This window comes from Leptosomus discolor, chromosome 6, assembly GCF_034619465.1.
Source record: "Leptosomus discolor isolate bLepDis1 chromosome 6, bLepDis1.hap2, whole genome shotgun sequence".
In the NCBI taxonomy this organism is placed as follows: domain Eukaryota; kingdom Metazoa; phylum Chordata; class Aves; order Leptosomiformes; family Leptosomidae; genus Leptosomus; species Leptosomus discolor.
Genome location: NC_141396.1, coordinates 8,259,699 through 8,286,140, shown reverse-complemented (window position 1 = coordinate 8,286,140; position 26,442 = coordinate 8,259,699). Strand labels below are relative to the sequence as shown.

The window sequence follows — 26,442 nt, the reverse complement described above, 5'->3', positions numbered from 1 at the left end:
CTAAAACCCACTCAACTTGAAGTAACCGCTGGAGCGGAGAATGACTACTCAAGGCAAATGAACTCTTATATATGAGTACTCTGGAAATTAAAATAATAATGCTGGGGGGGGGGGGGTGTGGCGCGCGGGGTGGGGGGGGGGGGGGGGAGGGAGACCTAAATAATCACTAGAAATTTCCAAATATCTAGTATTTATACTACCCAAGTTCTTGGAAGTCTTTTATCTAGATCCAAAGCCTGATTTAAATGTTATGTTTAGGACGATGTATAGGACCAAAGCTTTTGTTTGGTCTTGTACATAGTTACGTTTAGCTCGGCTACTGGAGTTTATCCTTTATAGAATACAGAATATTAAGAATTAAAGGAACACTACAGAAGCATATTAGGTGTAAAAAGAAAAAATTAAAAGTCTTTTTTATTTAAGAAATTAAAATGTCTCAAAACCAGTAATGTACTTGTACAAGAGCGTTTGTATCGCCAAGCCAAAAAGGCAATCCTGATTTTATTGGAAATGTCATGTAGTTTTTATGTACTCAGACTTGACTTCAAAGAAGATCCTGTCAGTGGAATGAGCACACATTACTCCTCTGTGAAATCCTGCAAGAACACAGATGGCAGTGAGACCATGATCTTAATTGATTTAAGGGGCAAGTTTATATCTTTAAAGCAACATTTTGGAACAGCAAAAAGCAAATCCTTTATGTGACACTTAAGCACACCACGTCATACTTGGGTTTAGAGTGCCCCAGATTAGCACTACAGATAAATACTCAAGTGAGATACAAAGCAGCTTGTGCAAAAAGGAATGCACACGCTACAATATCATCAATGAGGAACAGTCGATCATAATTTCTTTCCTAGGACAAGAGTTCTAGTAAAGGCAAAGGTGATAAAAAATTATGGGCAGCTACTCTTGAAAGAAACACAAGACCTGTTCCTCTATCCATGCAAAATATGATACGATCTAAACGATTTTGGGAGAAAATCTGTTGAGTAGACGTCAAAATATGGTGTTACTGGGCAGCCCTAAGAAAGCGATGACTGAAAGCTTATACAGCTGGTTTCGTACATTTTAAATGTACATGTTGATATAAGCGAAGCATCTTGTTTAAAACCAAAAAGGAGCTACTATGGGGTGTCATTTGTACCTGGTCATTTCTCAAAGGCCAGAGTCACACCAATCACAGGCGTTTCCTCACTGGGTTTGTCCCTTGGGGCTTGCTACATATACTTTGATTAGAGAGTTTTTAATTAGACTTTAGCCTGTTAGCACCATGGGGCCAATAAAACTAAGAGAAATAGAACTAAATTCTTTTCATTCAACGCGACTGTTAACTAAACACCAATTAATTACACCCACACAAGCCTAATGAAGATAATGGGGTTGCAGAGAGTTCACTGATGGTATGAAGTGGCTTGCAGTATCCTAACCTTAATCAGTTAACTACTTCATAATAGGTAGGATCATAGGATAAGCCGTCCTCTTTCTACATGCTTACAATTACTATTACTGTTAATGGAAATTACATGGCCATACAGATAATTCATGCAACGTTCACTTGATCACGAACCAAAAATGCTAAATACTTGAGGGTGATCCTTACTAGTATTTCAAACGGTTTATTTACAAGAGGAGGGCAACGTTATTAAATAAACTGAGTATCAATCTGCTTCAGCTCATTGCTTTCCGAAAAGCAAAGCTGGCAAGTTTCTTTTCCCAGATGGCTGATCAATAACCCACAGAGCAATGCACGAAGCTGTTTCTCCACGATGCATTTTATTTAGAGCCCCTTAAAAGGCAGAAGGTGGGAAACTGATCTAGAGGCACTTGAAACGTATCAGAAGGTACAGCTTTGCATCGGATTTTATCATCTAGTGCATGACGATGCTCTCCGAGCACCACACCAGCGCCATTACCTCCAGAAGCCTGTTCTTCCAGGAACATTTAATTAAACCAGAGCTTTCTGGGCCAAGTGTGTAACACAGATCTGGTACTCCTCCACTGCTGCCACCCGGCCCACCAACTGTGCCACCCCCCCCGAGCAGTAACATACCCGAGGGAGCAGCTGCCCACCGTGCTAACCTGCTCTGAAGGAGGAGAAGCTAACGAGGTGTTCACTGCCCGCTCTCCTCAAAGAACAGGCAGCGTCAGTTCAGAAACGACTTCTGAGGAAACGGCTTTAATAAAAAAAAAAAAAAAAAAAAAAAAAAAAAAAAAAGAGAAGAGGGTTTAACTCTCTGGAGAGGTACCATACTATTTCTGACGGATGTGAAAGGCAAAGAAAATGATTCAGTAGGGATTTTTCTTCATTATCACCCAACCTAGAGAAGCGAACACACAATGAGCAAAGGTCTACACATATTGATTTTAGAGCTGAGGAAGTGTGCAGCTAACAGCTTTTTAAGTATCTCCATTTTCAGTTACTTCAACAAAATTACCAATGAACAGCGTAACAAAGTGAAAGTTTTTGTAGGAAATTGCAGACTAAAAATGATCATTTAGGTTGTGAAGCGTTTCTTTTCATTGAAAGTAAAGGGCTTTTAAATGCAGAAGTGGAGTTACTGGGGCATTTTGCAGCGTTATCCTCACTAGACATTTCACAAACCATAATCTGTCTCTCTTTCAGGACGATAATCTTACACAATTTTGTTGTTCAGAGACTTTTAAAACTAAAGAGTACCTGCTCGAGGCGTTCTGACTTAGAAGCCCATAACCAGCCTCTGAGGGAAGCGCCAACACCTCACGGCATTAAGAAAACCAAACCAAACCAAACCACCCCCGGCTCCCCAACCGCGCCTGGCCCAGCAACGCGGCGGTGCCAGGACGGTCACTAGCGGCTCCGTGGGAGCAAAGCGCGCTTTACCGAGGGGCTCAGGGGCCCGGGCGGCGGCGCCCTGAGGGGACACCCCTCCCGCCCAGCGCTACCGGCGGGGCGAGCACGCGGCTCTCGCGAGAGCGCGGGCGGCCGTCGCCTAGCAGCCAGCGCGGCCTGCGGGCTCCGCAGCCCCGCCATGGAGCCCGGCGGGCGGCGGCAGCAGCAGCAGCAGCAGCAGCGGAGGCTCCAGGGGCCGCGGCAGGAGGCGGCGGAATACTACCGAGGCCACCGAGTGCCGCAGCGGATGGAGGAAGCGCTCAACGCCCTCTTCCCCCTGCGCCCCGCGGACCTCTACGGGGAGCTGGTAGCGCGGGGAGGGGAAGCAGCGCGCAGGTGCCCGCCGCGGCTCCTCCTGAGGGAGGGCCGGTAGCGCCGGGGCTGAGGGGCTGCCGGCCCCGGCGGGGCGAGCGGGGCCGCGGGGGCTCTCCTCGGCGAGCACCGGCCTTCCCGGCCCCGCTTCAGGGGCGAGGAGCGGCGCGGCGAGGGAGCCACCCATGGGTGCCCGCCGTACTGGGCCTTCCCGTAGCCCCCTCCCAGCTCCATGCTGGCCCTCAGGCAAGGGGGTGCTGCCCGCCCTAGTGCTGCCTGCCCGCCCCGAGGGTTTGATAAACCCACAGGTTGATGCGAGGAGCTCGATGTCTCTGTGATTAGAGTTAAGCTTTAAATAATTTCCCACTGACTTGGGCAAGGCCTGCGATGATTTTGTGTTTCTGACCAGTGGCACTTTGATGCTGGGCCAAATACGTTTCCGTAGCAGCGGGGCTTTTTGTCCTGTGCTGGTTGCTTGTCTCAACACAAAACCAAAGCATGTTGCCTTAGGAGGGCACAGGTGGATGTCCCTAATAAAACCGCTGCTCGGCGCAGCAATGTCTTGGGCTGGTGGCAGCAAGAGACGGTGCCATTCACACTGCAGCTGTTCCTGAAAAGCAGATGGGCCTCAGTGGAAATGTGAAGAATCAGACCAATTTTGTCTATTCCCACTTGGCAAAATATTATAGGCAGTAGTCATAATGAAACCTCTATTTGTGGTGATACTGGAATTACCAATACTACAGTAGTGAGCAACTGCTGAAAAAAATAATTTCTAGTATGTTCTTTGGTGTGGAAGTGGCTGTGGAAATGAAATTTTTCAATACGTCTGATACCATTTCCCATCTTCAAGTGTTTTGCCATCACCAGGGGAAGGGACTGGAACTGCTAACACCTGTTCTTGCTTTGCTTTGTGTTTGGCGTGTTCCTCTTCTGTGTAGCTGTGTTTCCTAGTTTTCCCATTTGGAAAGTCATGTTTTGGTGACTGGCACCAATACCAGACTAAAGAATGAAACTAATAAGGAATTATGTAGTAAACCTCAGGTAGCAACTTAATCTTTTTTTTAAAGCAACATCGGTCCATTGGATATGGACAGAACCCCAAGTGTTTTCACATAGTTGGATGATGACAGATCCCAGATTTCCCATGGAGTACTCACCCCTTGCTACACCGGTCTCTTGTGTCCAGTTACTATGTGCAGCATACCCACAATTTGAGCTTCCTCAAATTGTGCCAGCCTTGTTAGCTCATTCTGTCCAACCAAAAAACCACTTCTCATTAGGAGAGTTTGGCCATCATGATAAATAACTTACACCAAGTATGTTCTGTAAGAGTCAACAAAAGGAGCAGTTATTATTGTTATTGACATGCTTATCTTCCTTCCAGATTAAATCTTCTGTTATGAAGATCTTTAACATTGAATTGGTTGAGTGTTGAGGCACACGAGCCACTGTAGATATATTTGATGAAGCAACCTTGAAACATTATTAGATGTCTGGGACATTAGGTACTTTCTGTAATCAAGAAGTATATTCTGAAAATACTTCTCGTTTTTCCCTGTCTGCAGCACATACAAAGTTTTATGCGTAGCATTTCACATGAGAACTTCCTCTGAGGAGAAGGATTTTGGTCAAAGACTGTTTCTAGTATTTTTGTTAGGGAACATAAATAACTGTTATTCTAAAGCTAAATAACTACTTGTTAGTAGATAAATAAATGAAAGCATGCTACAGGAATTTTAATATAACAGTAGGATCAAGTAGACTTCTGTGTGGATTTCTAAGAGTTTCTCTTGTCCAGAATGTTTCTCCTTATGAGAGAGAAGAGACATGTATTTTTTCACGATCTTATCCGCAGACAAAACCATTATTTTACATCAGCTCACTGCACCGAGGAAGTGGAGGCTATGTGAATTCTGACAGAAATGAGTTTGTAAGCAGCATGAGTAGGACTGACTATTTTTGTTATTCAGTGTAAAGCCAAGTAAGCTTTGGACAAATGCCTGTTTTCTAGGAGAGTTAAGGAGATGTTCATACTCATCACTAACTTTGCCAAATAAAACATATTCATCTAACCTGGATGTGGCTTTGGACTTCCATGCTTAGATACGAGTTGGATCTCTTCCCTGGGATCTCATTCTTAAGCAGATAATATAGAATCACAGAATCACAGAATGTTAGGTGTTGGAAGGGATCTCAAAAGATCACCTAGTCCAACCCCCCTGCCAGAGCAGGACCACGTAGAGTAGATCACAGGAACGTGTCCAGGCAGGTTTTGAATGTCTCCAGGGAAGGAGACTCCACAACCTCTCTGGGCAGCCTGTTCCAGGGCTCTGTCACCCTCACAGTGAAAAAGTTTTTCCTCATGTTAATGTGGAACCTCCTGTGCTCCAGCTTGCACCCATTGCCCCTTGTCCTGTCATTGGCCACCACCGAGAAGAGCCCGGCTCCATCCTCCTGACACTCGCCCTTTACATATTTATAAACATTAATGAGGTCACCCCTCAGTCTCCTCCAAGCTAAAGAGACCCAGTTCCCTCAGCCTTTCATCATAGGGGAGATGTTCCACCCCCTTCATCATCTTTGTGGCTCTGCGCTGGGCTCTTCCAAGCAGTTCCCTGTCCTTGACCTGAGGGGCCCAGAACTGGACACTATATTCCAGGTGTGGCATCACCAGGGCAGAGTAGAGGGGGAGGAGAACCTCTCTCAACCTACTGACCACAGCCCTTCTAATACACCCCAGGATGCCAAATGGGCAGTGTAACAGAAGTGTTTTGAATACCGAAATGTATAAATCCATTTGCTCAGTGGTGGATTTGCTTGAAATATATTTAATGGAATAAAAACCTCTGCATAGAAATTGACTTTTAATGAAGTTTTTTCTCTTTCATTCAAGGCCAACTACTTTTCTAAATTTTCAAAAGCTCCAGTAATATGCAAATTAGTTGGAAGAAAAGTTCTTGATGGAGTTGGCCAGCCAACATTAGAAGTGGAAATCCACTGTACAGTTAAAAATTATGAGAAGGTATGAGCTGCTTCTTCCTGGTTTATTTAATAAGGCAATATGAGGGAGAGCTGCTATTCTACTCACACCTTAAGGAACATTTAATTTTCCACCTTTAATGGAAGGATATGAGTCCCTGTGACTCAACAGTGAGTGTTGTAACTTAGTAAAGAAACTGTCATGAAAAGTTAGACAGTGGCAGCAACTATAAAACCTTTGTGTTCCATTTTCCGTGAATTCGACAGTATTTATTTTATGAGTGGGAAGTGACAGTGCATCTCTGTATATTAAATTATTGTCTGTCTTAATGATCATGTAGCTTTTCCTTACACCCCATATCTAGTCCTGCAAGGTCATTTTCCTTTTACATTTTTCTTTTTTTTTTTTTTTTTTTGATTTTCAGATCCTTCTATTTCTATTTGTATGACAGTGTTTCAGAAAAATATAGTACAGCTGAAAACCACAGTGTAGGTGAAGGCAGTTTTTTACACTGAGCTAATAGGCTGTTGTGGGTGGCAGTTAAATCAAACATATCCATCTCGCACTTGCAATGCAAAATTGACGGTGCATTGCCATCTCTTCCCAACCTGAAACAGTCAAGATACTGACTTTGCAACTTTAGCTGTTGTGGAGGAATTTTTTCTGCTTTCCGTCAGTTAGACTATGGTTCACTTCATTCCTGAATTAAATGTAATTTCACAGGTCTTCACATTATGAAAATTTAATACCAGTAATGCAGGAAACTCTGTGATACTTGCAAATGACGTCTTTATTAAGTGATTTTTCTTAAGTATCATTTATTCTTCAGCAGTACAGAAAGATAAGTTTAAATTACCTAAATAAGACAAAATGTAACTGATCGTGAGGGATGGCATTAAGCATGAATGCTGATAAATCGTGGTACAACAGGCTACCGGCAGCTGCCATGAAAGATGTCCTAATGACTGAATGGTCTTTGAAATAACTCCATTCTATTCTGATAACAAAGTATATGTGTAAAGCAGATCTGTCAGGAGGTTTTTGCCTCAGTGGTTATAATTTAGGTCAAGAAACTTGAATGACGTCTGTGATTGCCAAAGTACGAGAGACTAGAAGGAAGGTGCTGGATGGAAAAAGTAAGTGGAGCAAACAGTAGATTTGGAGGTAGGTACCTGTAGAGTTGTAAGGACATACACTTCTTAGTCTTTCAAATGACATTTCCGAGTTAGAAATTAAAGAGTGTTTTAAGCCTTCTTACATATTTTGCAGAGGATTTGTTCCACTGTAATGTGTTTTCATTCTCAAATACCTGAAAATGCTTTACCTGAAACAAGTGCAGCTGATGAGAAAGACAGAAATGACTCTGTGAACACTGCTGTGGAATGGGTCAATGCGTCACTGAACACAATGTTAAGAGACTTAAAGCCTACTGACCAGTGCACAGTTGATAAGATACTTGGGTATGTTTTGCATATTATGCAAATTATTGCATTTGAAATATACACCATTAATTTATATTTTAAATTAAAAATGTATAGAATATTCAGTGCTTTCTTCTATTACTTTTTATATATTTTTAGGATGTGATGTCTGTTTCAGATACGTTGCACTATATTATTTCCTGCTTTTTTTATGATTATTATACGAAAGTCATGCTGGTTTTTACAAGGTTTCATACATGAGATACAAAAATAAGAGTCTCTGAGAAAAAAATGCCTGAGCATGTTCATGAGTCAAAGGCTTCATTTAAGAAACTCATTCAGTGCCAGTTTGATACGGTTGGCGTTTTGGTTCAGACTGTGACTCCACTTCTGTTCCTGGCACTGCAGAACAGAAGCGGTAGGAAAGGCCTGTGTGTGTCTTCTGCACTGAGCCAATCCACAGCAAACGTGTCTGTTCGTACAGTTCTCAGGTTCTGGTGGGGTCTTATTTCTGAGCAAGCCACTCCAGAAGGCTTCTTACTTTGAGCAATGAGTTTCTTTGGAAGCATAGTTTCTTTAGTAAACATCCATGTTTGTTTTTTCATACAAATATTTCCTCTTGGGAGCATCTCAAAGTAAAAAAGAGTGGCCGTATTTTTCCATTCAAAGAAACATGGCAGGCTTTTATAAGAAAAAAAAAAAGACGTAAGGTAAAGTATCACAGATGTAGCTGAAAGGATTTTTACAGGAACGTCAGAGGAGCTACCAGGCAGCGTGATGGCTTTCTTCACCCTGGCAGCAGTGATATGGCCTGTCCTGCTCTTCTGCAGCTGGAGGTGTTTCAGCTCCATCCCGGAGGGGAATGGTGCTTCGCTGTCGGGGTAGCGGCTGGGCTGCCGCACTTAGCACAGACTGACTAGCAAACAGGCCTAATTGCTTTCCACACGGATTAGCTTTGGGGAAACCTTGATGAAGGGAGTAAAGACTCAATTGGAAAGAAATTCTTCCAACTGAAGTGAGACTAAAGAAGATTTTAATGCCTTGTTTACACCACTTCCTATATCTTACATACTCAGTTTGCCTGAATCGGGTGACTGTGCAGTTTCTACTTTGTGCATGGAATTGAAATTCAGCCACTTCTGAGCTTGCAGCCGCTTAGGTAACCAGGGTACAACTGACCTATCGGATTAGCAGCCTCGGCCAAGCTGTTGTATGTCAGGAAGGTATGATGGGATCCATTCCTGCCCATGCAAAGCAAATACATCCTTCACGCTGAGACTGGCGGCACAGAGCTGACTTTCTAACCCGTGTGATTTGAAAAGCATGTGTTAAAGTTTATAATATTTGCTTGTGGTTCCTTGGGTTTAATCAATGCTGCAGATGACTACTGAAAAATGATGATGTCATTTATTGACTTCTCCAGCTTCACACAATGATTCTATGGCAGAAGCTCAAATAGATGCCCTTAATCTACCTCTTAGCATGTTCTTTAGCCTGTATCCTGTGTCTGCTCGTCACATGTCTAACAATATTTTGAGCCAGTAATCTTTATGCCTCTTCCCTCAGTGAATACTTTACAAAAAAGGTAGAAGAACAAAAAATTCAAAAGCAAGAAGAAGAAGCAGCAGAAGCCACTCTTGCCATTACTTCATGCATTCCAGCAGCAGCAGCACTACCTGGGGGGAAAAAGGCAGCAAAACCAGGTTTTAGTTTATTTGATTCTAGTAATTTCTGCAATACAGATGTTGATATAAGTGCTAAAATACTTTCTGAAGTATCTTGCGGACACAGAATGCTTGGGAACACATGACAGCGTCTGGTTCAAAGGGTTTGGTTACTCTACCTGAATCTTTCTGATCACAGCAGTTTCTACTGCAGAAATGAGAGAGGGGAAAATACAGCATTTTCTCATCATTCCCATGCATTGGTTGAACAGAATTTCTGCCTTTGTTTTACAGTTGGCTTAGACAGGAGGTTATTACTCTTCAGAGTGAGGAATAAGACTGGAGGAGGATGCAAATGAATAAAAATGACAATGATAAGCAAAGAAAAGGGAATCACAGAACTGAGCAGGAAAATGGAAATAGAATTAAGATAGAAGTTGAAAAGAATGGAAAGAGGGAGGAAAGGAAGTTTCTTGCTGAGAAATGGAGGAAATAAGGTGAAAAGCAAAAAAAGAAGGAAGGGGGTGACATGGGAATGATGGGCAGTACAGAGTAAAAAGGAAGAGAACAAACAATCGTGCTAAAGATGGGATATATACTTTACCCTCAGACAAAAAAAAAAAAAAAAAAGGTTAGTTATCATTTATTGGATGGGCAGAAAATTTTGGCAAAATATTATTTCTTGTCAGTTTAGTTTCAATTGTCATATACTATCAGTAAAACCTCCCAATTAATATGATAGGTGTGTGCGCGGTAAAGGCACCTTTGACCTGAAATGTAATCTCTGCAGTTGTCGGGTACATCATCATGTTGTCTATTATACTGTTAGTCAAGCTTCTGCTGGTACAGACATTACTTGTTTTCACTAATTGTTTTTTCCTCATACTTAATTGTGACGTTGACTGTAATGTTATTGTGAGAATCAATACCTCACTGTCAGGAGCCGATGATTATAAAGCTACTAGTTGTTGCAGGAGGCCACTAACAGATGGTGACTCCCAGTAGCAGGTGCTCTCGGAGGTAGCGTCTGTGTTGTAATTTATGCAGGTTGCAAAGTAGTGTCGTGGCCAGGATCCCTGCAAAGCACTGCAGTTCGTCAGAGTTGCTCAGCGCTTGATTACCAGTGTCTGTGTGCGTAGCTTTCATCCTCGACTAAGAGGTACAGAATGTGTGTAGTATGCCAATTCTGTATAATTAATCTGCTTATACAATTAGGTCCTATAAGAGCATTTTACCATAAAATATCAGTTGTACCTTGTAGTATTTATAGCTTCTGGAAATCAAAACTTGCACGGCACTGCTATTAGGAAGTGAAGTAGTTGGTCGGAGTTACACAAAAGTTCACAATGTGTGTGATTCTTGAGAATCAGACCCCTCCTTTCGGGTTTACGTAGGTGCTTACTGCACTTGTTCATGTAAGCACTGTGGGCAGGAAATACGATAGCGGGAACTGCTGAGTTTCAAGCATTTTGGCAAAAATTACTGTATCTGAAAGGGAGATAAGTTGCTTTGAAAATTTAACAAGACTGGGCATGGGGAATGTTTAAAAGACCTGTTTTCTCATTGGAAAATCCAACTGTAATAGGCCTAAATTTTTTTCACAATCATTATTAGAGGAAATCAGGTATGTGTGCTCCCAGTGTAATCTTCCAAGCTGTTTATGCAAAAGCTGAGTATATAAGGAGGATGATAAAGAATACTGAAATCATGCTTATGAAAGGAGCCTGAAAAATTGCATAACATTACTGGATGTAAACATAGATAAATAAAAACACAGATTTCAGTGGCTGAAAGATCTCCAGTATGAAATACATTTGAAACTGGAGTGACAACAGATACTTTGCTTACTTGTAAGGTCATTTCATGTAAAATGACTGACAAGATTAAGTTAAAAAAAAAAAGAACTGCTTTTTTTGTAATGCATTGAGTACATACTGAAATGACATTGTCATATTTACTCATACAACTGTGATACATAAGCACATGTTTTAAACCAAGAAAATACTTAGCTGCTACTCTCTGTCTTGTAGGAAAGAAGGTGGCAGCTGCAGAGAGAACAATCCCACCTGCGGAGCCTGTTGGATCTGTGCTTGGTGGCAGCTTAGCCATTGGGGGAACATCACTTGCCATAGCTAAGGCTGGTGCCACCATTAGCCATATCCCGTTGTACTTACATATTGCACTGCTGAAACATCATCAGGTACATGTAGTTTTGGTAATTTTGTGTCTTTTATCCCAGTTATCACAATTATTCTAAAATTATGAAGCCAGTAGTCCCTTGTGACAGTGGTATTAAATACACCTCATAGAATGCACCCTGAAGATAATTGCCTGTAGCAGTCTTTGAACCCTGTGCCATAATTGCAATATATAAGAAATTATTCTGATTTTTAACATTTTTGTTTTCACATGGTACTCCCAATTACAGGATTCCCCTAAAGAAATGACTGTTCCACTCCCAATGGTTACTCTGTTGAACTGTGAAAAAAATTCACCTGCAAAACTGAAGTTAGTGAAAGAAGTTATGCTTATACCACCAGTTCAGTTACCACTCAAACAGGTACTGTTTCATTTTTGTTTTTATAAATGTATTCTGTGGACTTCATATGAACTATATATGTACATAAGTATATAGAACTTTTCAATATAGTCCTTGCAAACTGTGGTTTTCATTTTTTGTTTGCTTGCAAGGCCAAAGTTTTACCAGATGTTTGTGCAGAATTCTAACACCAGGTACATTAAAAGAAGTAAATAATGAAGGTTTAAAAGAAGATACATGAAGATTTCAAGTTAAAAATTTATGTGCTAGTATAGAGGAAAAAATCAGTGCATTGAGAAGATGCAGGGGAATTATGTTACACAGCAATAAGAGATTTTAATTTTGTTTAGAATGTGATTTTACATTAGTAGATTACAAATAGTATCAGTTGATAGTGCATACAAAACAACAAAGCTCATAACAAATTCACAGGGAAGCATAAAATCTTTGGGAATAAACTGCTTTAAAAATTAATTTGTGAAGATAGAAGGGAATACAAAGCAGAATAAAAGCTATTCAAAGGTCAAGAAGGATGGATGAGAGAGACTGGATCAGCCCTCTCTTTTTGTTTAGCCATGTGTTGCATTAAAGAATGGATCTGCACAAGATGCCTACATTAAGGCTGTGATTTTTACTTTGTATGCTGGTGACCTGAACAAATACCTGAGCTTAATTCTCTTTCTTTTTCCTTTTCCTTTAACTTTTCAGAATTGTCACAAGAGCTCTTAATAAGATTGCTAATTCTGTACCTTTCAAAGTCACAGTGCTTCCTAGTGCGTATGGGAGTGCAGCAAACTGCTTGCTGCAGTGCAAAAAATATAGCCATTCGTCCTGTGTTGGTGTGTTGTCAGCTGTGACTGACTTCTGCCCCCTTCAGTATTCCTTTACTGGCACAGTTTAACAAAATCTGAATTGTGATTTGCAAAGTTAGCATTAAACTTGTACTAGCTCAGCTGAAAAGGAAAAAGACTTTTGTGTTAAAAGCAATGGATTCATTTCATTGGATTGTTCCTTCATTCCCCAATGTTTAAAACGAAGACAGTGATTTTTTCCCTGCTTCCTGGAAATGTTCTAAAGGTAAACACATTCAATTTTGTCAGAGGCAGTCATAGATAGAGTCACAATTGTGAACAGTGTTTATCATTTTCTCACTTCTCAGATACTCTGTAGACCAGATATTGCTTGCTTGTTAGATTTGGGAAGGGTTCCTTTCGGGGAAGAAGAGACTGCTTTTCCTGCCATCCCATTCAGCAGCATAATCAAATATTCCTGTTCATTCCACTGCTGCTAACCCTTTATCACTGGACACCTGACTGCATTTTGTGGGTGGGGGATTGCGTTAAGGAAGTCTGTAACAGGTTTTTTTAAAGACTTTATATTAAGATCTGCATTTAGCATAAGTGTTCTTTCTCTTCTGATTTAAGCTGCTAAAATAAAATGATTTATCTTTCTTCTGAAGATTACTGTTGTTTAATTTCAGGGCATAGGAAGAGTTCTGGACATTCAGAAAGAAATGATGAGGCTGTTGGAGCCTCCAGGCAAAGCGGTACAATAAAAATGTGTAATGCTAATGTGATGTACTTCATTTGGTCTTTCTGCTACTATTGTCTTTATAAGCTTAAACATGGAAGATTTAGCCTGTTACCAGCTTTAGCCTTATGGCACAGAATAGAAGATGTGTTTCTCTGGCAGATGAATAAAACATTGGCCATTTGGTGGTATTAAATTAACAAAGATAGGCTAAAACCTTGTTCTAAGCATAGTAAGACTTCCTGTTTACCTGAAGAAGTATACTGGGAGTGAATGGTGTCACAGTGAACATGCAGTACATGGTTCTGATCTTGCCAAGTCTCACGCACACGCAACATGTATTGCTCAAGGTACTATTCCTGTAGTAGTAAATCAGTCTCAGTATGTGCATATGCTTTTTGCAGAGCGGGGTTGTTGGGTTTCTCCAAGTAGAGAGTCTAGATCCTCATTTCTGAGAAGCCCTGTGGTTTTGGTAGGCTAGCGGAGAATCTTTGGAAAAACAAATGGTGGTTGGGGTGATGCCCACATAGAAATAAACGTTTGAAATGAGTTACCACCAGAAAATAAAGCTGGGTAGTTGCTGGTAGTATTCAAGACAAAACAGAAGCTATTTCCTTTTCAATCTCTTTAGACCAAAATTCAGTCAACTGTTGTTTTTTTTTTTTTAATTCTGAGGTGTCTGTGTCATATTTGGACTTTTCCATTGAATTGATGTATTTCTTCTTTCACTCCCAACAGCCCAGTAGTCCTCAACTAGCAGACAGTAAGAAAGGCAGAGCGCATAATACAGGGAAAAAAGCTCTGGTAAGAAAAGGGATTTTCATTTTAAGCCTTCAGCAAGGTATTAACTACAGCAGGGAACCAAAATGTTCTTAAGAAATGAAACGTTAATCTATATTACCGTTTTGGAAAGGTCAAGGCCAGACTTTTAAGTATTCCAAATGCTCATATTTTACATAATAATTTGGATTCTTCTGACTATACTTTCCCTTCCTGTGGAACAATACCAGAAAGGGGAAATTCTTCTGGAATCTGGTCATTTTTCTCATACAGAAATCCTGGTAAATTACCCAAATGAGCATTTTGTAGCCCTGGAGCACCAGCAGAGAACATGCCCTTTTGATCACATAGGCCATAAAACTATTACCTGTAAGACTTGCATATTGTACTGTTTCCTGACTCTGGGAGCATCACTCCCCTCTTTACCATGCTGCATTAAGTTCCCAGTTCCTGTTTGAGGTAGTAGATAATGGCAGATACAAACCAGTAGCTAAAGGGCAGCACTCACAATAGTGCACAGGGCAGTATTTTATATGACTCAAATGATCTTTTTTTATCACTTCAAAACCTGTAGTTTATAGGTGAGTTTTCCAAATAGTGGGATGGAAATGCCATGCCAGTTTTGCTCTCCATTCTGAGATGATTAAGATATTATCAGGTGAGAGTTGCTGCTGTTGTGGAGTATACAAAAGAGAGGATGAATGAAAGTTTTCCTGGGTTTTTGTTGCTTAAACACCACAAAATTCATCATCATTAAGCACCTGACCAATGGTTTTCTGGTGGGTAATTTCCATATTCTTATCACAGTATGTACTGCAGTCGTAAGTCAAAATAATCTCTTAAAATATGCACAAGGCAACAGTGCATTTGAGTCTCTGAAAAAATTCCATCTATTTCAAAAGGAGAAAACTAAAGGAGATCGTAGCGAGACTGAATTTTAAACTGATAAAAGCACTCTGTTAGTTTGAACTTTTGGGGAGGGAAAAATCGCAAAGTAGGCAGTGAAGAAGAACTTGTTTGGTTTATAGAAGTAAAGACTAGACAGGAAAAGTGTTTTTGTGAAGATAAACAATGCTTTTACTAGAGTGCAACAAGGCGCAACATACGGGTGCCTTGAAAATCACATGAGAATGCAGACTTCACCTCTGTCTCACGTTAAACGCAAGAAGACTGCAGAATCTCTTGCTGTCTCTTGCTGCAGCTTAGTGCTCCAAAAGCGACAAGTTAAATAGATTGTCTCTCCTTGCAGATTGCTACAAAATATTCTCATAATAATGTGACCTGCATTCTCTTCCTAATTTTCTATGTGAAGGAACATTCATGTATCTTCTGTATCGAGGGCTCTGTTCTGTCTGCTGCGGTTAGTCCTCTAACACCTTCCAACTGACTTCTCCAGCCTAACCCAGGATTATATCCTGCTGCTTCCTGGGCAACTTAGTGTCATTCTTTATAATGCAAAATTCACAGATTTTAAAGTCAAAAATCAGTATTTGAGAAACGTACAAAAAACCTGACAACAGAAGGACATGTGAAATCTTTGCTCAATACAACTCTGCTTGCGGCTTGTGCCCAGGACAACTATTTCTGAGGCAGGCAACTCCATGCAGCTGTGCCAGAGATATTTCCCCTCTATGAAATTTGGTCCTTCTAGAAGTCTTGGAAGATTCTGGTGTTTCCAGAACACTCCATAGAAGCAATATCAAACTTGTAGTTGGGGATAAATGAGTAAAAGCTGTTTAAAAGCAGAGAATATGTCTTTGTGGCAAAGGGATGGTCCACAGCACTGGGAGCTTTTACATGGCATCCATGACAACTCAGTGATTGTTAGGAGTGCCTTCAAAATCTTTTTCTAAACCAGTACTGGCCATATAAGAGTGAGAACTACATGACTAGACAAATTCGAAACACTCTTAGCTCTCTATTCATTAGCACTTGATAACCCCTCATTCGTAGAGAATTGTCCTTAAAGTTGCCAATGCGATTGCTGAGAACAGATTTATATTTTGATGACTGAATGCAGACTGCAATGACAGTGAAAATACATATAGAAGTACTATATATATGCATGTGAGTAAATAAAGTGATTATTTCTGTTCTACTTTCAGCCACGAGCCTTAAAAAGAATATCACACTTAGGTTGCCTGATAACGGGATGCGATAATCTGGAACAACCACTACTCCTAATGCAAACAGCTTGCAACAATATAGGTCTGGAGCTAGGGACAGACATGTTCGTAGCAATAAATTGTGCTGCTCATGAATTAATGGATTACGTAAGTTATTTTCAATATCTGTTTTGTTGCTTTTTAAAAGGAATGTAGCTATTTGTTAACATTATTTATTATTATGTTGCATACTCACCTAGAAGCTTTTAACTCCCATCTTTTAAGGTAGCAATCAAGCAAACCAAAAGAATTGTCTCTGCTTTGCTAAATTGTGGTTGAATCAGTCCTGCAAGTGTAGCAGGTATGTTACTGGATTGTGAGTGCAAGGGGACGAGAGATGCAGACCTCCTTCTGGTAGCTTGATGCAGCGGGAGCGGTGAGAATGCAGGTATCCCTCCTCCCCAGCTGTACCGGCATACTGGTGGGGCACCTTGCATGGGATCAGGCTCACTGGACCAAGGCAGACTCCCAGGACAGGTCGTGCCCTGCCTGCAGGAATCTCTGTGCCTTCCACGATTTAACTTTAGCCATTCAAATGGTGTAAGCCTGCCTGCATCAGCCGGGTTTACTCCTGCTCTCTGTTTCTTTATTTAATAAGATTTTACAGATCAGCCTGTGTCAAATACAGCCAACTGTTGGAATGGGCAAACACCTACCACACGCTCTATTTAACAAACCAGCTTCATTTCACAGCACAGCTCAGACGATGTTGAATTAAAGTCTTAAATGGTAAATCCTGTTTTGGTGGGGTTTTTTTCATTTCATTTCATTTTCATTATAAGTGAAATAATTATCTTCTATCCACCCTGCTTTCAAGGATGAAGAACGAGAAGTTACTTACACAAGTATGCTTCTGTGGTTCCTTCGCACCACTAGATGCTTATTTCTCCGTTTTGTTACGCTGCATCTGTTGTTTTCTTCAACCTACCTTGAACTTTCTGTGTGTTTTTACTCCGGTATGGCTGTATACCCACTGACATTCATCTCATTGTGTATCAACATTCATTTTTGAATTCTTATCTTTCAATATTTTTATTTAACAAAGTTTATTTATCTCCAGCTGAAGTCTTGCCTCCTGTTCCAAGATCAATCAGGTTTCTCTCTAAGCAGAAACAGAAACTTCCTATTCCATTTAATATCTCATGAGATGTTGTGTGTTTGGGTTTACCACAGTGACAAACCTTCCATTACTAATCTCTTTTGTGAAAGCAGTTGCTTTCCTGACAGTCTGGGATATCTGTATCCTATGTCAGAACGAGCAAAATCTTAACCAGTGAATTATCGGTAATTCTGTAACTTTCTGTTACTGACCTGCTAAAGTCACTAAAGCAGCGGGTATTCTGGTGCAGTTTGACACTGTGCCCTTAATAATCCTGGTACGCTGCAGTCTGTGCTTTCCAGAACGATGAGACTAGTTTTAAACTAGTCTTTTTTTTTTTTTTTTTTTTTTTTTTTTAAAGGGGAAATAGGCAGGGAAAGGCAGTGTCTTGGTTTTGAGCACTGAGGGTGCACTCCTTTCCCCCAGCAATATTTTCTTTATGAAAATGAGGACAAAAATTTAACGTTTTGGAAGTGAAAAGTGAGATTTTTCATGCAAGATTCAATAAAGATGTCAGATACTGCTAACTTTATCATAAAGTAGTGCAAAACTGGAGTGTTGCCTAGAAAAGGCTAAAATAGATCTCCCTTGTTTTGAGAGTGGCACTGTCAGAGGCTTTGGCGTGAGCCCGCTGGCACCCGCTGTGTCTTCAGGCAGAGCTTTCCGCTGAGCACGTAGGCACGGGGTGAAGCAGGCAGTGACTGTGTGCGCGGTGAAGAACACACCAGCCACTGCCGTACTAGGGACACCCGTGTCACAGCTCTGTCTGCTTCCAGTTGTACTCCGGGGTGTAAAGTACGACCTTCCTGACCTGCTGCGCTTTTACTTTCCAGGTTAAAGGAAAATACGAAATACTCGCTGGAACATTCAAAAGTCCTGATGAAATGGTTGATATGTACGTGGAACTGATCAGTAAATTTCCCTTTATTACTGCATTAATAGACCCCTTAAGAAAAGAGGTAAGACACGGCAGCGCAGTCCTTGGAAAACTGGTGATACCGTTAAGTGTCACTGAACTTTTCCCATTTTTACAACACATATAAAATGCGACACTGATTTCAGAGTCTTTAGGCACAAAAATATCACTGTAAAAATGTATTTAACAATTCATTTGCATATCGGTAATTGACATTAACTCTAATTTTTTCTATACTTTTGACAAAAGTCCTGTCAGAAAATAATCCTGGCACAAACAGAATACAGTCAGTACAAATATTTTAAAGAATTACAAGAAAATGCTTTTTTTTCTGATTCTACTTGCTAAACCACCGTCGTTTTTATTACATTTTCCTTCTTATGTAAACAAAGAATTCAAATTATAAAACCAAATTATAAAATTCAAGTGATATATAAATTATTTATATTACATTACATTATACTATATTGCATTATATTACATTATATTATATTTATTATATGGCAGAAGCTAAAATTTGGACATAGCTGTATATTCCTTGAAATCACTTAAAAAAAATGATTGCTGTAGTTCTTTATGACGGAGATTTATACCCAAAGCCAGAACAAACCCGTCACTGGCAGCGTTGCTCGGCAGGATTTTTAAGGAGGTAGTAAGATACCATGTATTTACCACTGTGATCAAAGTTAGAGGAGTTGATTTAGTGTGGCCAACAGATTACACCAAAAAGTAGAATATTATTAAGCATGTTATTAAGTTACAGATGGGTGAAAGAAACAGATTGCGTAACCTTAAATATTAGCTTTTATACATAAGATTAAGTTTCCATGTATTACACAAAAGCTAAAAACTGAATTGTTGTAGAACCTACAATTGCAGACCTGTATTCTGCAGCTCCACAGCTTAATAAAAATTTGCTCTTGCTGTCGAATTGTGCGCTTACTCTTCTCTTGAAGTAAATATACGGGGTTTGTTTTCATGAACAAAACGTGAAGACCGTGATTGACAGGGGAAGCAAAGTGATGCTGTCTGCGTGAATCTGCCCGGTGCCTGAATCAGTAATTCTAAAACAGATAAACTGCAAAATACATGTGATTTTGTCCTTAACTGGAACTTTAAAAGTTCATTTTTCAAATAGCTGTGTTATTGCTCCCTCACCCTAGTTAGCCTTGCGTCCCTGCACAGTTTCAGTCGGACTCTCTGAGTTACCAATGTTCCAAAACACCAGCTTAGTCCCCACACCTGCCCGGGCTGCAGCCTTCCTTGAGAATTCCGACGAGGGAACATATTTGCAATATGAAAATCTGCAGGAGAATTACAACAGACAGTGAAGTACAGTGTGCAATAGAATCCTGCAAAGGGAAACGCCTCTCCTCCTCCTCCTCCTCCTCCTCCTCCTCCTCCTCCTCCTCCTCCTCCTCCTCCTCCTCCTCCTCCTCCTCCTCCTCCTCCTCCTCCTCCTCCTCCTCCTCCTCCTCCTCCTCCTCCTCCTCCTCCTCCTCCTCCTCCTCCTCCTCCTCCTCCTCCTCCTCCTCCTCCTCCTCCTCCTCCTCCTCCTCCTCCTCCTCCTCCTCCCCCGCCTCACAAATCTGCAGTTTACCCGTGCCCCATCTTTGCCACAGATAATTAGGTCCTTCAGGATTAGCCCTGGTACCAGCGCAACAATTCATTGCCAACAGCAAACCACTTCAGTGCTTACACATTCGTTTTAGCAACGTTTAGACATTTGTTCAGGTGTCAAAAACTTCATTTTCCCCTACATTTGGGCTTGAAATCCTTAAAGGAATGGACCCTTACACAGTTGGCAACTATAGAGCTACAAAAGTCTGTCTGATCCGCATCCCAAGGATTATTACTGGCAGAATTATTAACTAGAAAAGTAATGGTTTGAATGGGAGAACTTTGCATTCTGTAGACACAAAGAAAGCAAATTCATAAATTTCTTCTTTAAAATTCTTTATATATCCTTGCCCTTTATTTACCCTTAAATCTCAGTACCATGTGGACAGTGCATTAAAATCAGGAGACAAAGACCCTAAAAAAAAGGAGTTTTGCTGGAAAGAGAGCGTTCCCTGTGGGTCAGTCTCACGGCTCTGGCCATCCTGCCTTGACGCGTGTCACTGAGTCTATGACTGCCTCCTGGTTCACGGCTTCGTGTTCAGATGAATACTAACACAAGAATGAGTCTGCTGAATAAAACAATAGGAAATTGTTTTATATTCCATTAAAATTATATAAATTTCAGGAAAGAAATCAAAATAGCAAACTCCTACTGTTAATTTAATTTGAAACATTTTAAACTATACTTTTATGCAACCAGCTGTGATTCATTCCAGATTAGAATGTATGTTTTCTAGCAAAATCTTAAAATCCAAGCAAAATTCCGGTGGTATGTTGTTCTTAGGTAGACACGTTTAAAATACAGAATAAAACATAATATATTTATATGAAGGGTAACTTTAGGACTAAATAAAAAAAATATATTTTTTAATTTTTATTTTTACATTCTCAGTTAGGGTTTTCATTCAGTTTGTTTTTTTTAAACTGCGGATATTTACTTGGTTGTTTACGCAGGACCGACAACAGTGGAGTAATGTATGTCGTGCTCTTGGTTCCAAATGTTACCTGATCGCTGAAGACGCTGCCACATATATCTCCAAACTTAAAACTGAGCAAAACATAAGCGTACCAACGTGCAGTGGTGTTGTCCTCAAATACATTAACGAAACCAAGGTTTCAGACCTCATAGAACTTACTGGACTCCTGGCTGGTGAGTAGAGGGGGAAAGGCTGACTTTCAAACCCTGCGAGTCGATAAGTAGTGTTGCTACACCTGTAAATATGGCATCTTTTTGATTTGGTTATTGCCACTTCTAATTCAGAAAGTGCTTCTCAGAAGAAACTAAAATTCGTGTTTTGACTCTCAAATCTCTGTTCAGGAGCTTAAAACAGCGGTCGAGGCTTCAACTCGAGGGAATGAAAACACTGCGGGTGCTTTGAATGTGGGGGCCCTTTGACGCTACAGCTAAGTGTCGTCCAGGGAGACATCAGAGTTACACAAAATAAAACAAAGCTGCAGTTGAGTAATCTGAAATTTGGCTAGTACTAGGATTAATAATTAAACAAAGTCCAAATGTTTTAAATTGCTGTTTACGTGGCTGACTGACTACCTATTAGTGAGCCTTTGTGGTAACAGTACTAAGAACTTGCGCATTTCCAGATGCAAGATTTCTCTTTGTATCGATTTTTCTTTACGCAATTATATACCCAAGGAAGAGATGGACAAATTTAACATGTCCAAGTTCCTTCCTTATTCCTTCAAAAAGCCCAGAATCACCGTATCAAAAGCGAGTAAACAGCAACTTAAAAGATTCCATTCAGTCAGGATGGCAAACTCTTTTTCACAGCGAAGAAAAGGCATCACTATAGTGAGGGGCACGTTTAAAACAAACAGAGCAGCCTCCAGGCCTGCAGAACACGTTACCAGACAGACCAGCGAGAGACAGAAATTAGGACAGGACGCCAGATACTCCCTCACCCATGCTGCAAGCAAACCGTGCTGTTCCTGTGGCAAACTAGTGCAGCTTACAGTTCTGTGAGATGGGGTTCAGTGGTTTCACTCCTCTTTGTATTTAAGCTTAGACAGCCCAAGGGTAAAAAAAGAATGAAAAGTCCCAACGGTTTTTGTGTCGAATATATCAAATGTACACTAATGAAGGTTTTACACTCCCGTTCTGTACAGGTCAAAGACTTGTTACCATATTAGGAAGTCCAGATGGAGAAACTTCTGATGATAGCCTTGTGGATCTGGTAAGTACTGAAAACTGTTCAACTGCAGAATTGCCAAAACACTGCTTTTAACATCAACTATTTTTTCAGGAGAAAGCCTGTTTCTGCTTGAGAAAGAAACAACATTTTACAAAATGTTTTTTTTTTTCTAGAGAGTTGCGCTTTTTTTTTCCCCACAGAGTTAATCTAAAGAGAACACACAGGAAATTTGCCAGAGCAGGGAGCATATTCACAAGTGTGTATGATCTATTTGGTTGCATTAGTTTATAAAAAAAATGCGAGTTACTTAAAACATTGCTGAGTAGTAAGAATATTTTAGGCCAAAATTCTTAACACTAATACATTTAGTCTTTTTTTATTAAAGCTACATCGACAAATAAAATTTAATTTCATACGCCAGTGAAAATTATTGTTTGCATCCGCTAAATTTTTCATCAGGAGATTTTATTTCTACTCCGAGGAGGGTTTTTATCTGCAGAAAGGTAAGAGTGCTAAATTAGAAGTAGGATACCACGTTTAATCATGCAGAATGACTTCACTTCCCAAACCATGTCGTTTGAAAATACACCCTTTCTCGTTTCAGGCTGTGGGACTGGGTGCCAAGTTTATCAAGTTGGGAGGTCTCTCCCGCGGAGAAAGGGTGACCAAATACAACCGCCTTCTTGCTATAGAGGAAGAACTGGCCAAGAATAGAACGCTACGTATGAGCTTCTTTCTTACTTTGTTTTCAGCTTGCAATGAATACGAGAACAAAGATTGGAGGGAGAATGATTGAAACTGCACCACAGGAGGGAAGCGAAATCAAAAGACTATAAATAAGCGCTGACAAAAAAAACCTAGGATAGCACTTGCCACAATGTATATTGTTGTCCTAATGGATTATCTGTTTACTGAATGTTAAAATAGACCCCTTCTTGAGGAGTAGCCTACATTAAGCTTTTTTCCAGAATTAATTGGTTGGAGTCTTGAAGCCCACGGTGCAAAAGGAACAAAACAAAACCCATGCATGGAACACACCGAAAAGCTGCCAAAACGGAATTTTAGGCCAAATACTCCACCTCCCTCGAGCCCCCAAACATATATTGCTAACAAAACTCCATTTCACAACCCTCTTTTGTGCGTTACGTTTCCAGCAAAATGTGTTTGGAAAGCCACAATTGCGTGGGTAAGCACTAAAGAAAACCCAAGAAAAAACGAAGTTGATGATGCACATTCAGGCACAGCCACTCGTATGCATCTGCCCGCATTTCAGGATCTGCATCTTCTTTTTAGACTCTATGCTACACTGTTAAATGCTGCACAGTTCATTAGCGGCACTTCTCACTTGCTCAGGTATCAATCAAGACAGAATAAAGGCTGAAGGGGAGGCAGAGAGAGGAAGAAAGGAAGGAAAGGGTTTGCAAGAATTTATTATGCCTGAGAAAAAGAAACATGAAGGAGAATTAAGTCATTTTACCCCCTTGTTTCTAATCATTTCCAATGTTCTGTACATAGGATAGCAGCACTTGACGTGCACAGTGCAGAACAGCGCTTTTATTTTAAAAAAATTTTTAGTGAAAACACTCGAGTTTTTGAAATCTCCCCTTGCTCATCTATGATCACTGTAAGAAATAGCAATTCTTTTTTGCTAAGAAAGTCGTTTCACCGAATGCTCTTTTCAAAAACAAGGCAGATACAGAACTATGAATTGTAACTGCCTCAGCAGTAGTAATATATTCCCTGTTCAACTGGTACAGTCTAAACAAAAGAGCGCGAGTTTGACAAATATTTAGACCTATATCTCATAAAATGAAACAGCAACAATTCCCGAAGCCGTTAATCATTTGGCAGAAGTAAAATCCAGTAACTAAATCAACAGCCGGGAAACACCGAGCTGGCATGCCTGAGCTGCATCCCAAACCCTTCATTTGGCTGGGCTGCGAGCTGCCGGTTGCGCTGGGGAGCCCAGAAGTGGAGGACTCGGGAAGTGGCTCGTAGCTGGGAGGTGACACCGGCGCCTCAGGGGACCCCCGGGAGTGCCGGCGCGGGGCAGGAGCTGGGCCCGGCAGCACCGGCAGGACCGGCACCCCCTGCTCGCCTGCTGCTCGCCCCCGCTCCCTGCCAGCAACCTGGGCTGCGCGGGGGCCTTGGCCTGAGCGCAGCCCCGGTGCTGCTGCCACTGGGTTTTTGGCCACCGGGTTCACCTCGGAGGCGCGTGTGAGCTGCTGGCCAGCCCCGGCGCCGGCTGGCCACCCCTTTGCTGTGACGTGGGGCTGAGACATACCCTGTGGCGGGGCGGGCGTCGTGTATGGGACAGAGCGGGGAGGAAAGTGGCGAGGTCGGGGAGTGTCATAGAATTGGGGAGAACAGTGGTGAGGAGAGAGGTGAAGTGTTAGTTACAGGAGCAAGATGTGACCCTGGGCCTACAGGAAGCTGTTAAAGGCCGGGGTAGGGAAGAGGCACCGTCAGCTGGTGGGAGCCTCTGCAAGAGCACCAGCGCAGGGGGTGTTCCCAAAAAGGGGCGCCAAGGCGAGATGGTTAGTGAAGGGAATGCGGTAAATACCCCAGCTCGGGCTGCTGGGCACCATGCCCTGACCCACAGGTAACCGCAGTCCGGGGCTGGCGCTCCTTCGTTTCCACGGCCCAGGCTTTTCAAGGTGCTTGGAGGCTCTTGCAGGCAGCGTTTTAAAAACAGCTGAGTGCACCAGAGAACATCACAGGAAGCTGGCTCACAGCAAACATGAGTTTCTTTTTTCTCTTTTATTTCAGGTGAAGCAAATCTTGAATTCGTTGCTTTTGCTGAAGAATCACAGCCAGAAAAACCACTTTCTGATGCAATTCCTCCCCCAAAGCAGGATTCGTTGCCTCCACAGCGCTCTCAGCCAGCCCTGCAGGTTTGCAGCCTGCCCGCTCCGCTCCCAGAGCACAGCACACTGACCTAGGTTGGCAACATTAACTTTTGGGTGAATTTCTAAAAAAAAATCAAATCATTCCAGGAAGAAGCTTGTATATTATCTATTCCTTAATCCATTTATTTTCGAGCACTTTAGCCAAACATTTTTCAAAGCATTCAGATACCAGTGTCTCTTTCCCCAGGAGACCATTGCTGTCAGCTGAAACCCCGTTAACCAAGCAGCGGCTCTAGTTTGAAAATCCCACAAAATTCTGTGCTGTATTTACGAACCGACAAAACAAATCCCTCTGTGTTAAGTCCAAAACTAAATGTTTGTTTGGGGGAAGTCGGAATCTCTCTCCATACAAAGAGCAAGCTATTGACAAACAGTAAAAAAAACCATTTTACAAAAAACAAAGGCCTTGACTGTTATGCCGCTCCATCCCCCCACACCCCCTCAATGCTGCCCTCAGATCTAGCCTACGAGGGAAATCTCGCTCCAGTTCTAGCTAGCTACCAGTACGAGTGCCTCGGTGCAAACCCCAAATGTAGGGCACAAAGCTGTAATTGGCAGCACTAGGAAGCTTGCTTCAGTCGGAGGCAGGGAATAACAAGTCGATTTCACAAGGTCTGGGAAACTTGTCAGGAGTCTTTTTAATAAGCAGCAGTGAAAAGATAAATAAATAACGTACGTCCGAGGTAACAAACAGTTTAAGTGAAAGAAACACTTCTTAAAAAACTTCCGGGTTTTGTATCGTTTGAAAATTTGAAGGTGTAATACAGTGGCAATAATTTAAGGAAAAATACATATAGAAAACATTGCATTTTAAATTCAGTGTGACAGATACTGAAATGTTAACCACCGGAACCAACTGCCCCCCAGAAACGAAGCTACCAATGAGACAAATTTCCCCAAGTTTAGGAATTCTATGTAATGAGATCAAGTCCAACATTTTCTCAGCAAACATGCAAAAAACACCAAAAAGATGTGAAACTACCACACTCGTTACTATCAGTTTATTTTTAGGAAAAGCACCAGACAGTTGCATGCAGAGCCAAGCCAACAAACTCAGAACATTCATCCTTCAGGACTATCACTGTTTCAAATCACCAAATAAAAAACAATCCAAGTGCATTCAAGTACTTGACCACGCAATTTCAGTTACACCCATCTTTAGGGAGATCCCTGACCACTTTTGTTCGTTCATCCTAGAAGAATGCTCACGGTGCTGAATGTAAAGAGACTCCTCTGGAACGGGAGCTGGCAGCGGAGCACACCCGTGCCGCACCTGTCTCACTGTCTTCACAGGAAGGAAGGGCTGAGGGAAACTGGAGTTCGTGTTACCGAGGACAGACATCTGCAGTGCCACCCAGGAAGGGAATGAATGCCACCAGTGTGGACCAGGTTCGAAGCAAAGGCTTGTGTGTTAGCGCTGCGAGCTCTCAGCTGGGAGTTCCCAACCCTTTGATTCCCAGTAACCTGCAATCTGGGAAGGCCTGA

The 26,442-nt window shown here is 41.5% G+C and overlaps 1 protein-coding gene across 1 annotated transcript; it reads left to right on the top strand.

Annotated features, from left to right (window-relative positions):
- The first annotated feature begins 3,011 nt into the window (after window positions 1-3,011).
- Window positions 3,012-26,442, top strand: ENO4 (enolase 4). The gene is made up of 15 exons (XM_086466849.1): window positions 3,012-3,179; window positions 6,081-6,209; window positions 7,437-7,627; window positions 9,155-9,291; window positions 11,283-11,452; window positions 11,681-11,812; window positions 13,272-13,337; window positions 14,060-14,125; window positions 16,207-16,374; window positions 18,199-18,324; window positions 20,856-21,051; window positions 22,023-22,090; window positions 22,653-22,770; window positions 24,818-24,942; window positions 26,155-26,442. The coding sequence occupies exons 1-15, from the start codon at window positions 3,012-3,014 to the stop codon at window positions 26,440-26,442; spliced, it is 2,148 nt and encodes a 715-aa protein (XP_086322975.1).

Excerpts from the sequence above, each read along its gene's own strand:
- ENO4 (XM_086466849.1), top strand. The coding sequence starts at position 3,012 with ATGGAGCCCGGCGGGCGGCGGCAGCAGCAGCAGCAGCAGCAGCGGAGG. Across the intron at positions 3,180-6,080 it reads CGGACCTCTACGGGGAGCTG|GCCAACTACTTTTCTAAATT; the intron begins GTAGCGCGGGGA and ends CTTTCATTCAAG. Across the intron at positions 22,771-24,817 it reads GGCCAAGAATAGAACGCTAC|GTGAAGCAAATCTTGAATTC; the intron begins GTATGAGCTTCT and ends CTTTTATTTCAG.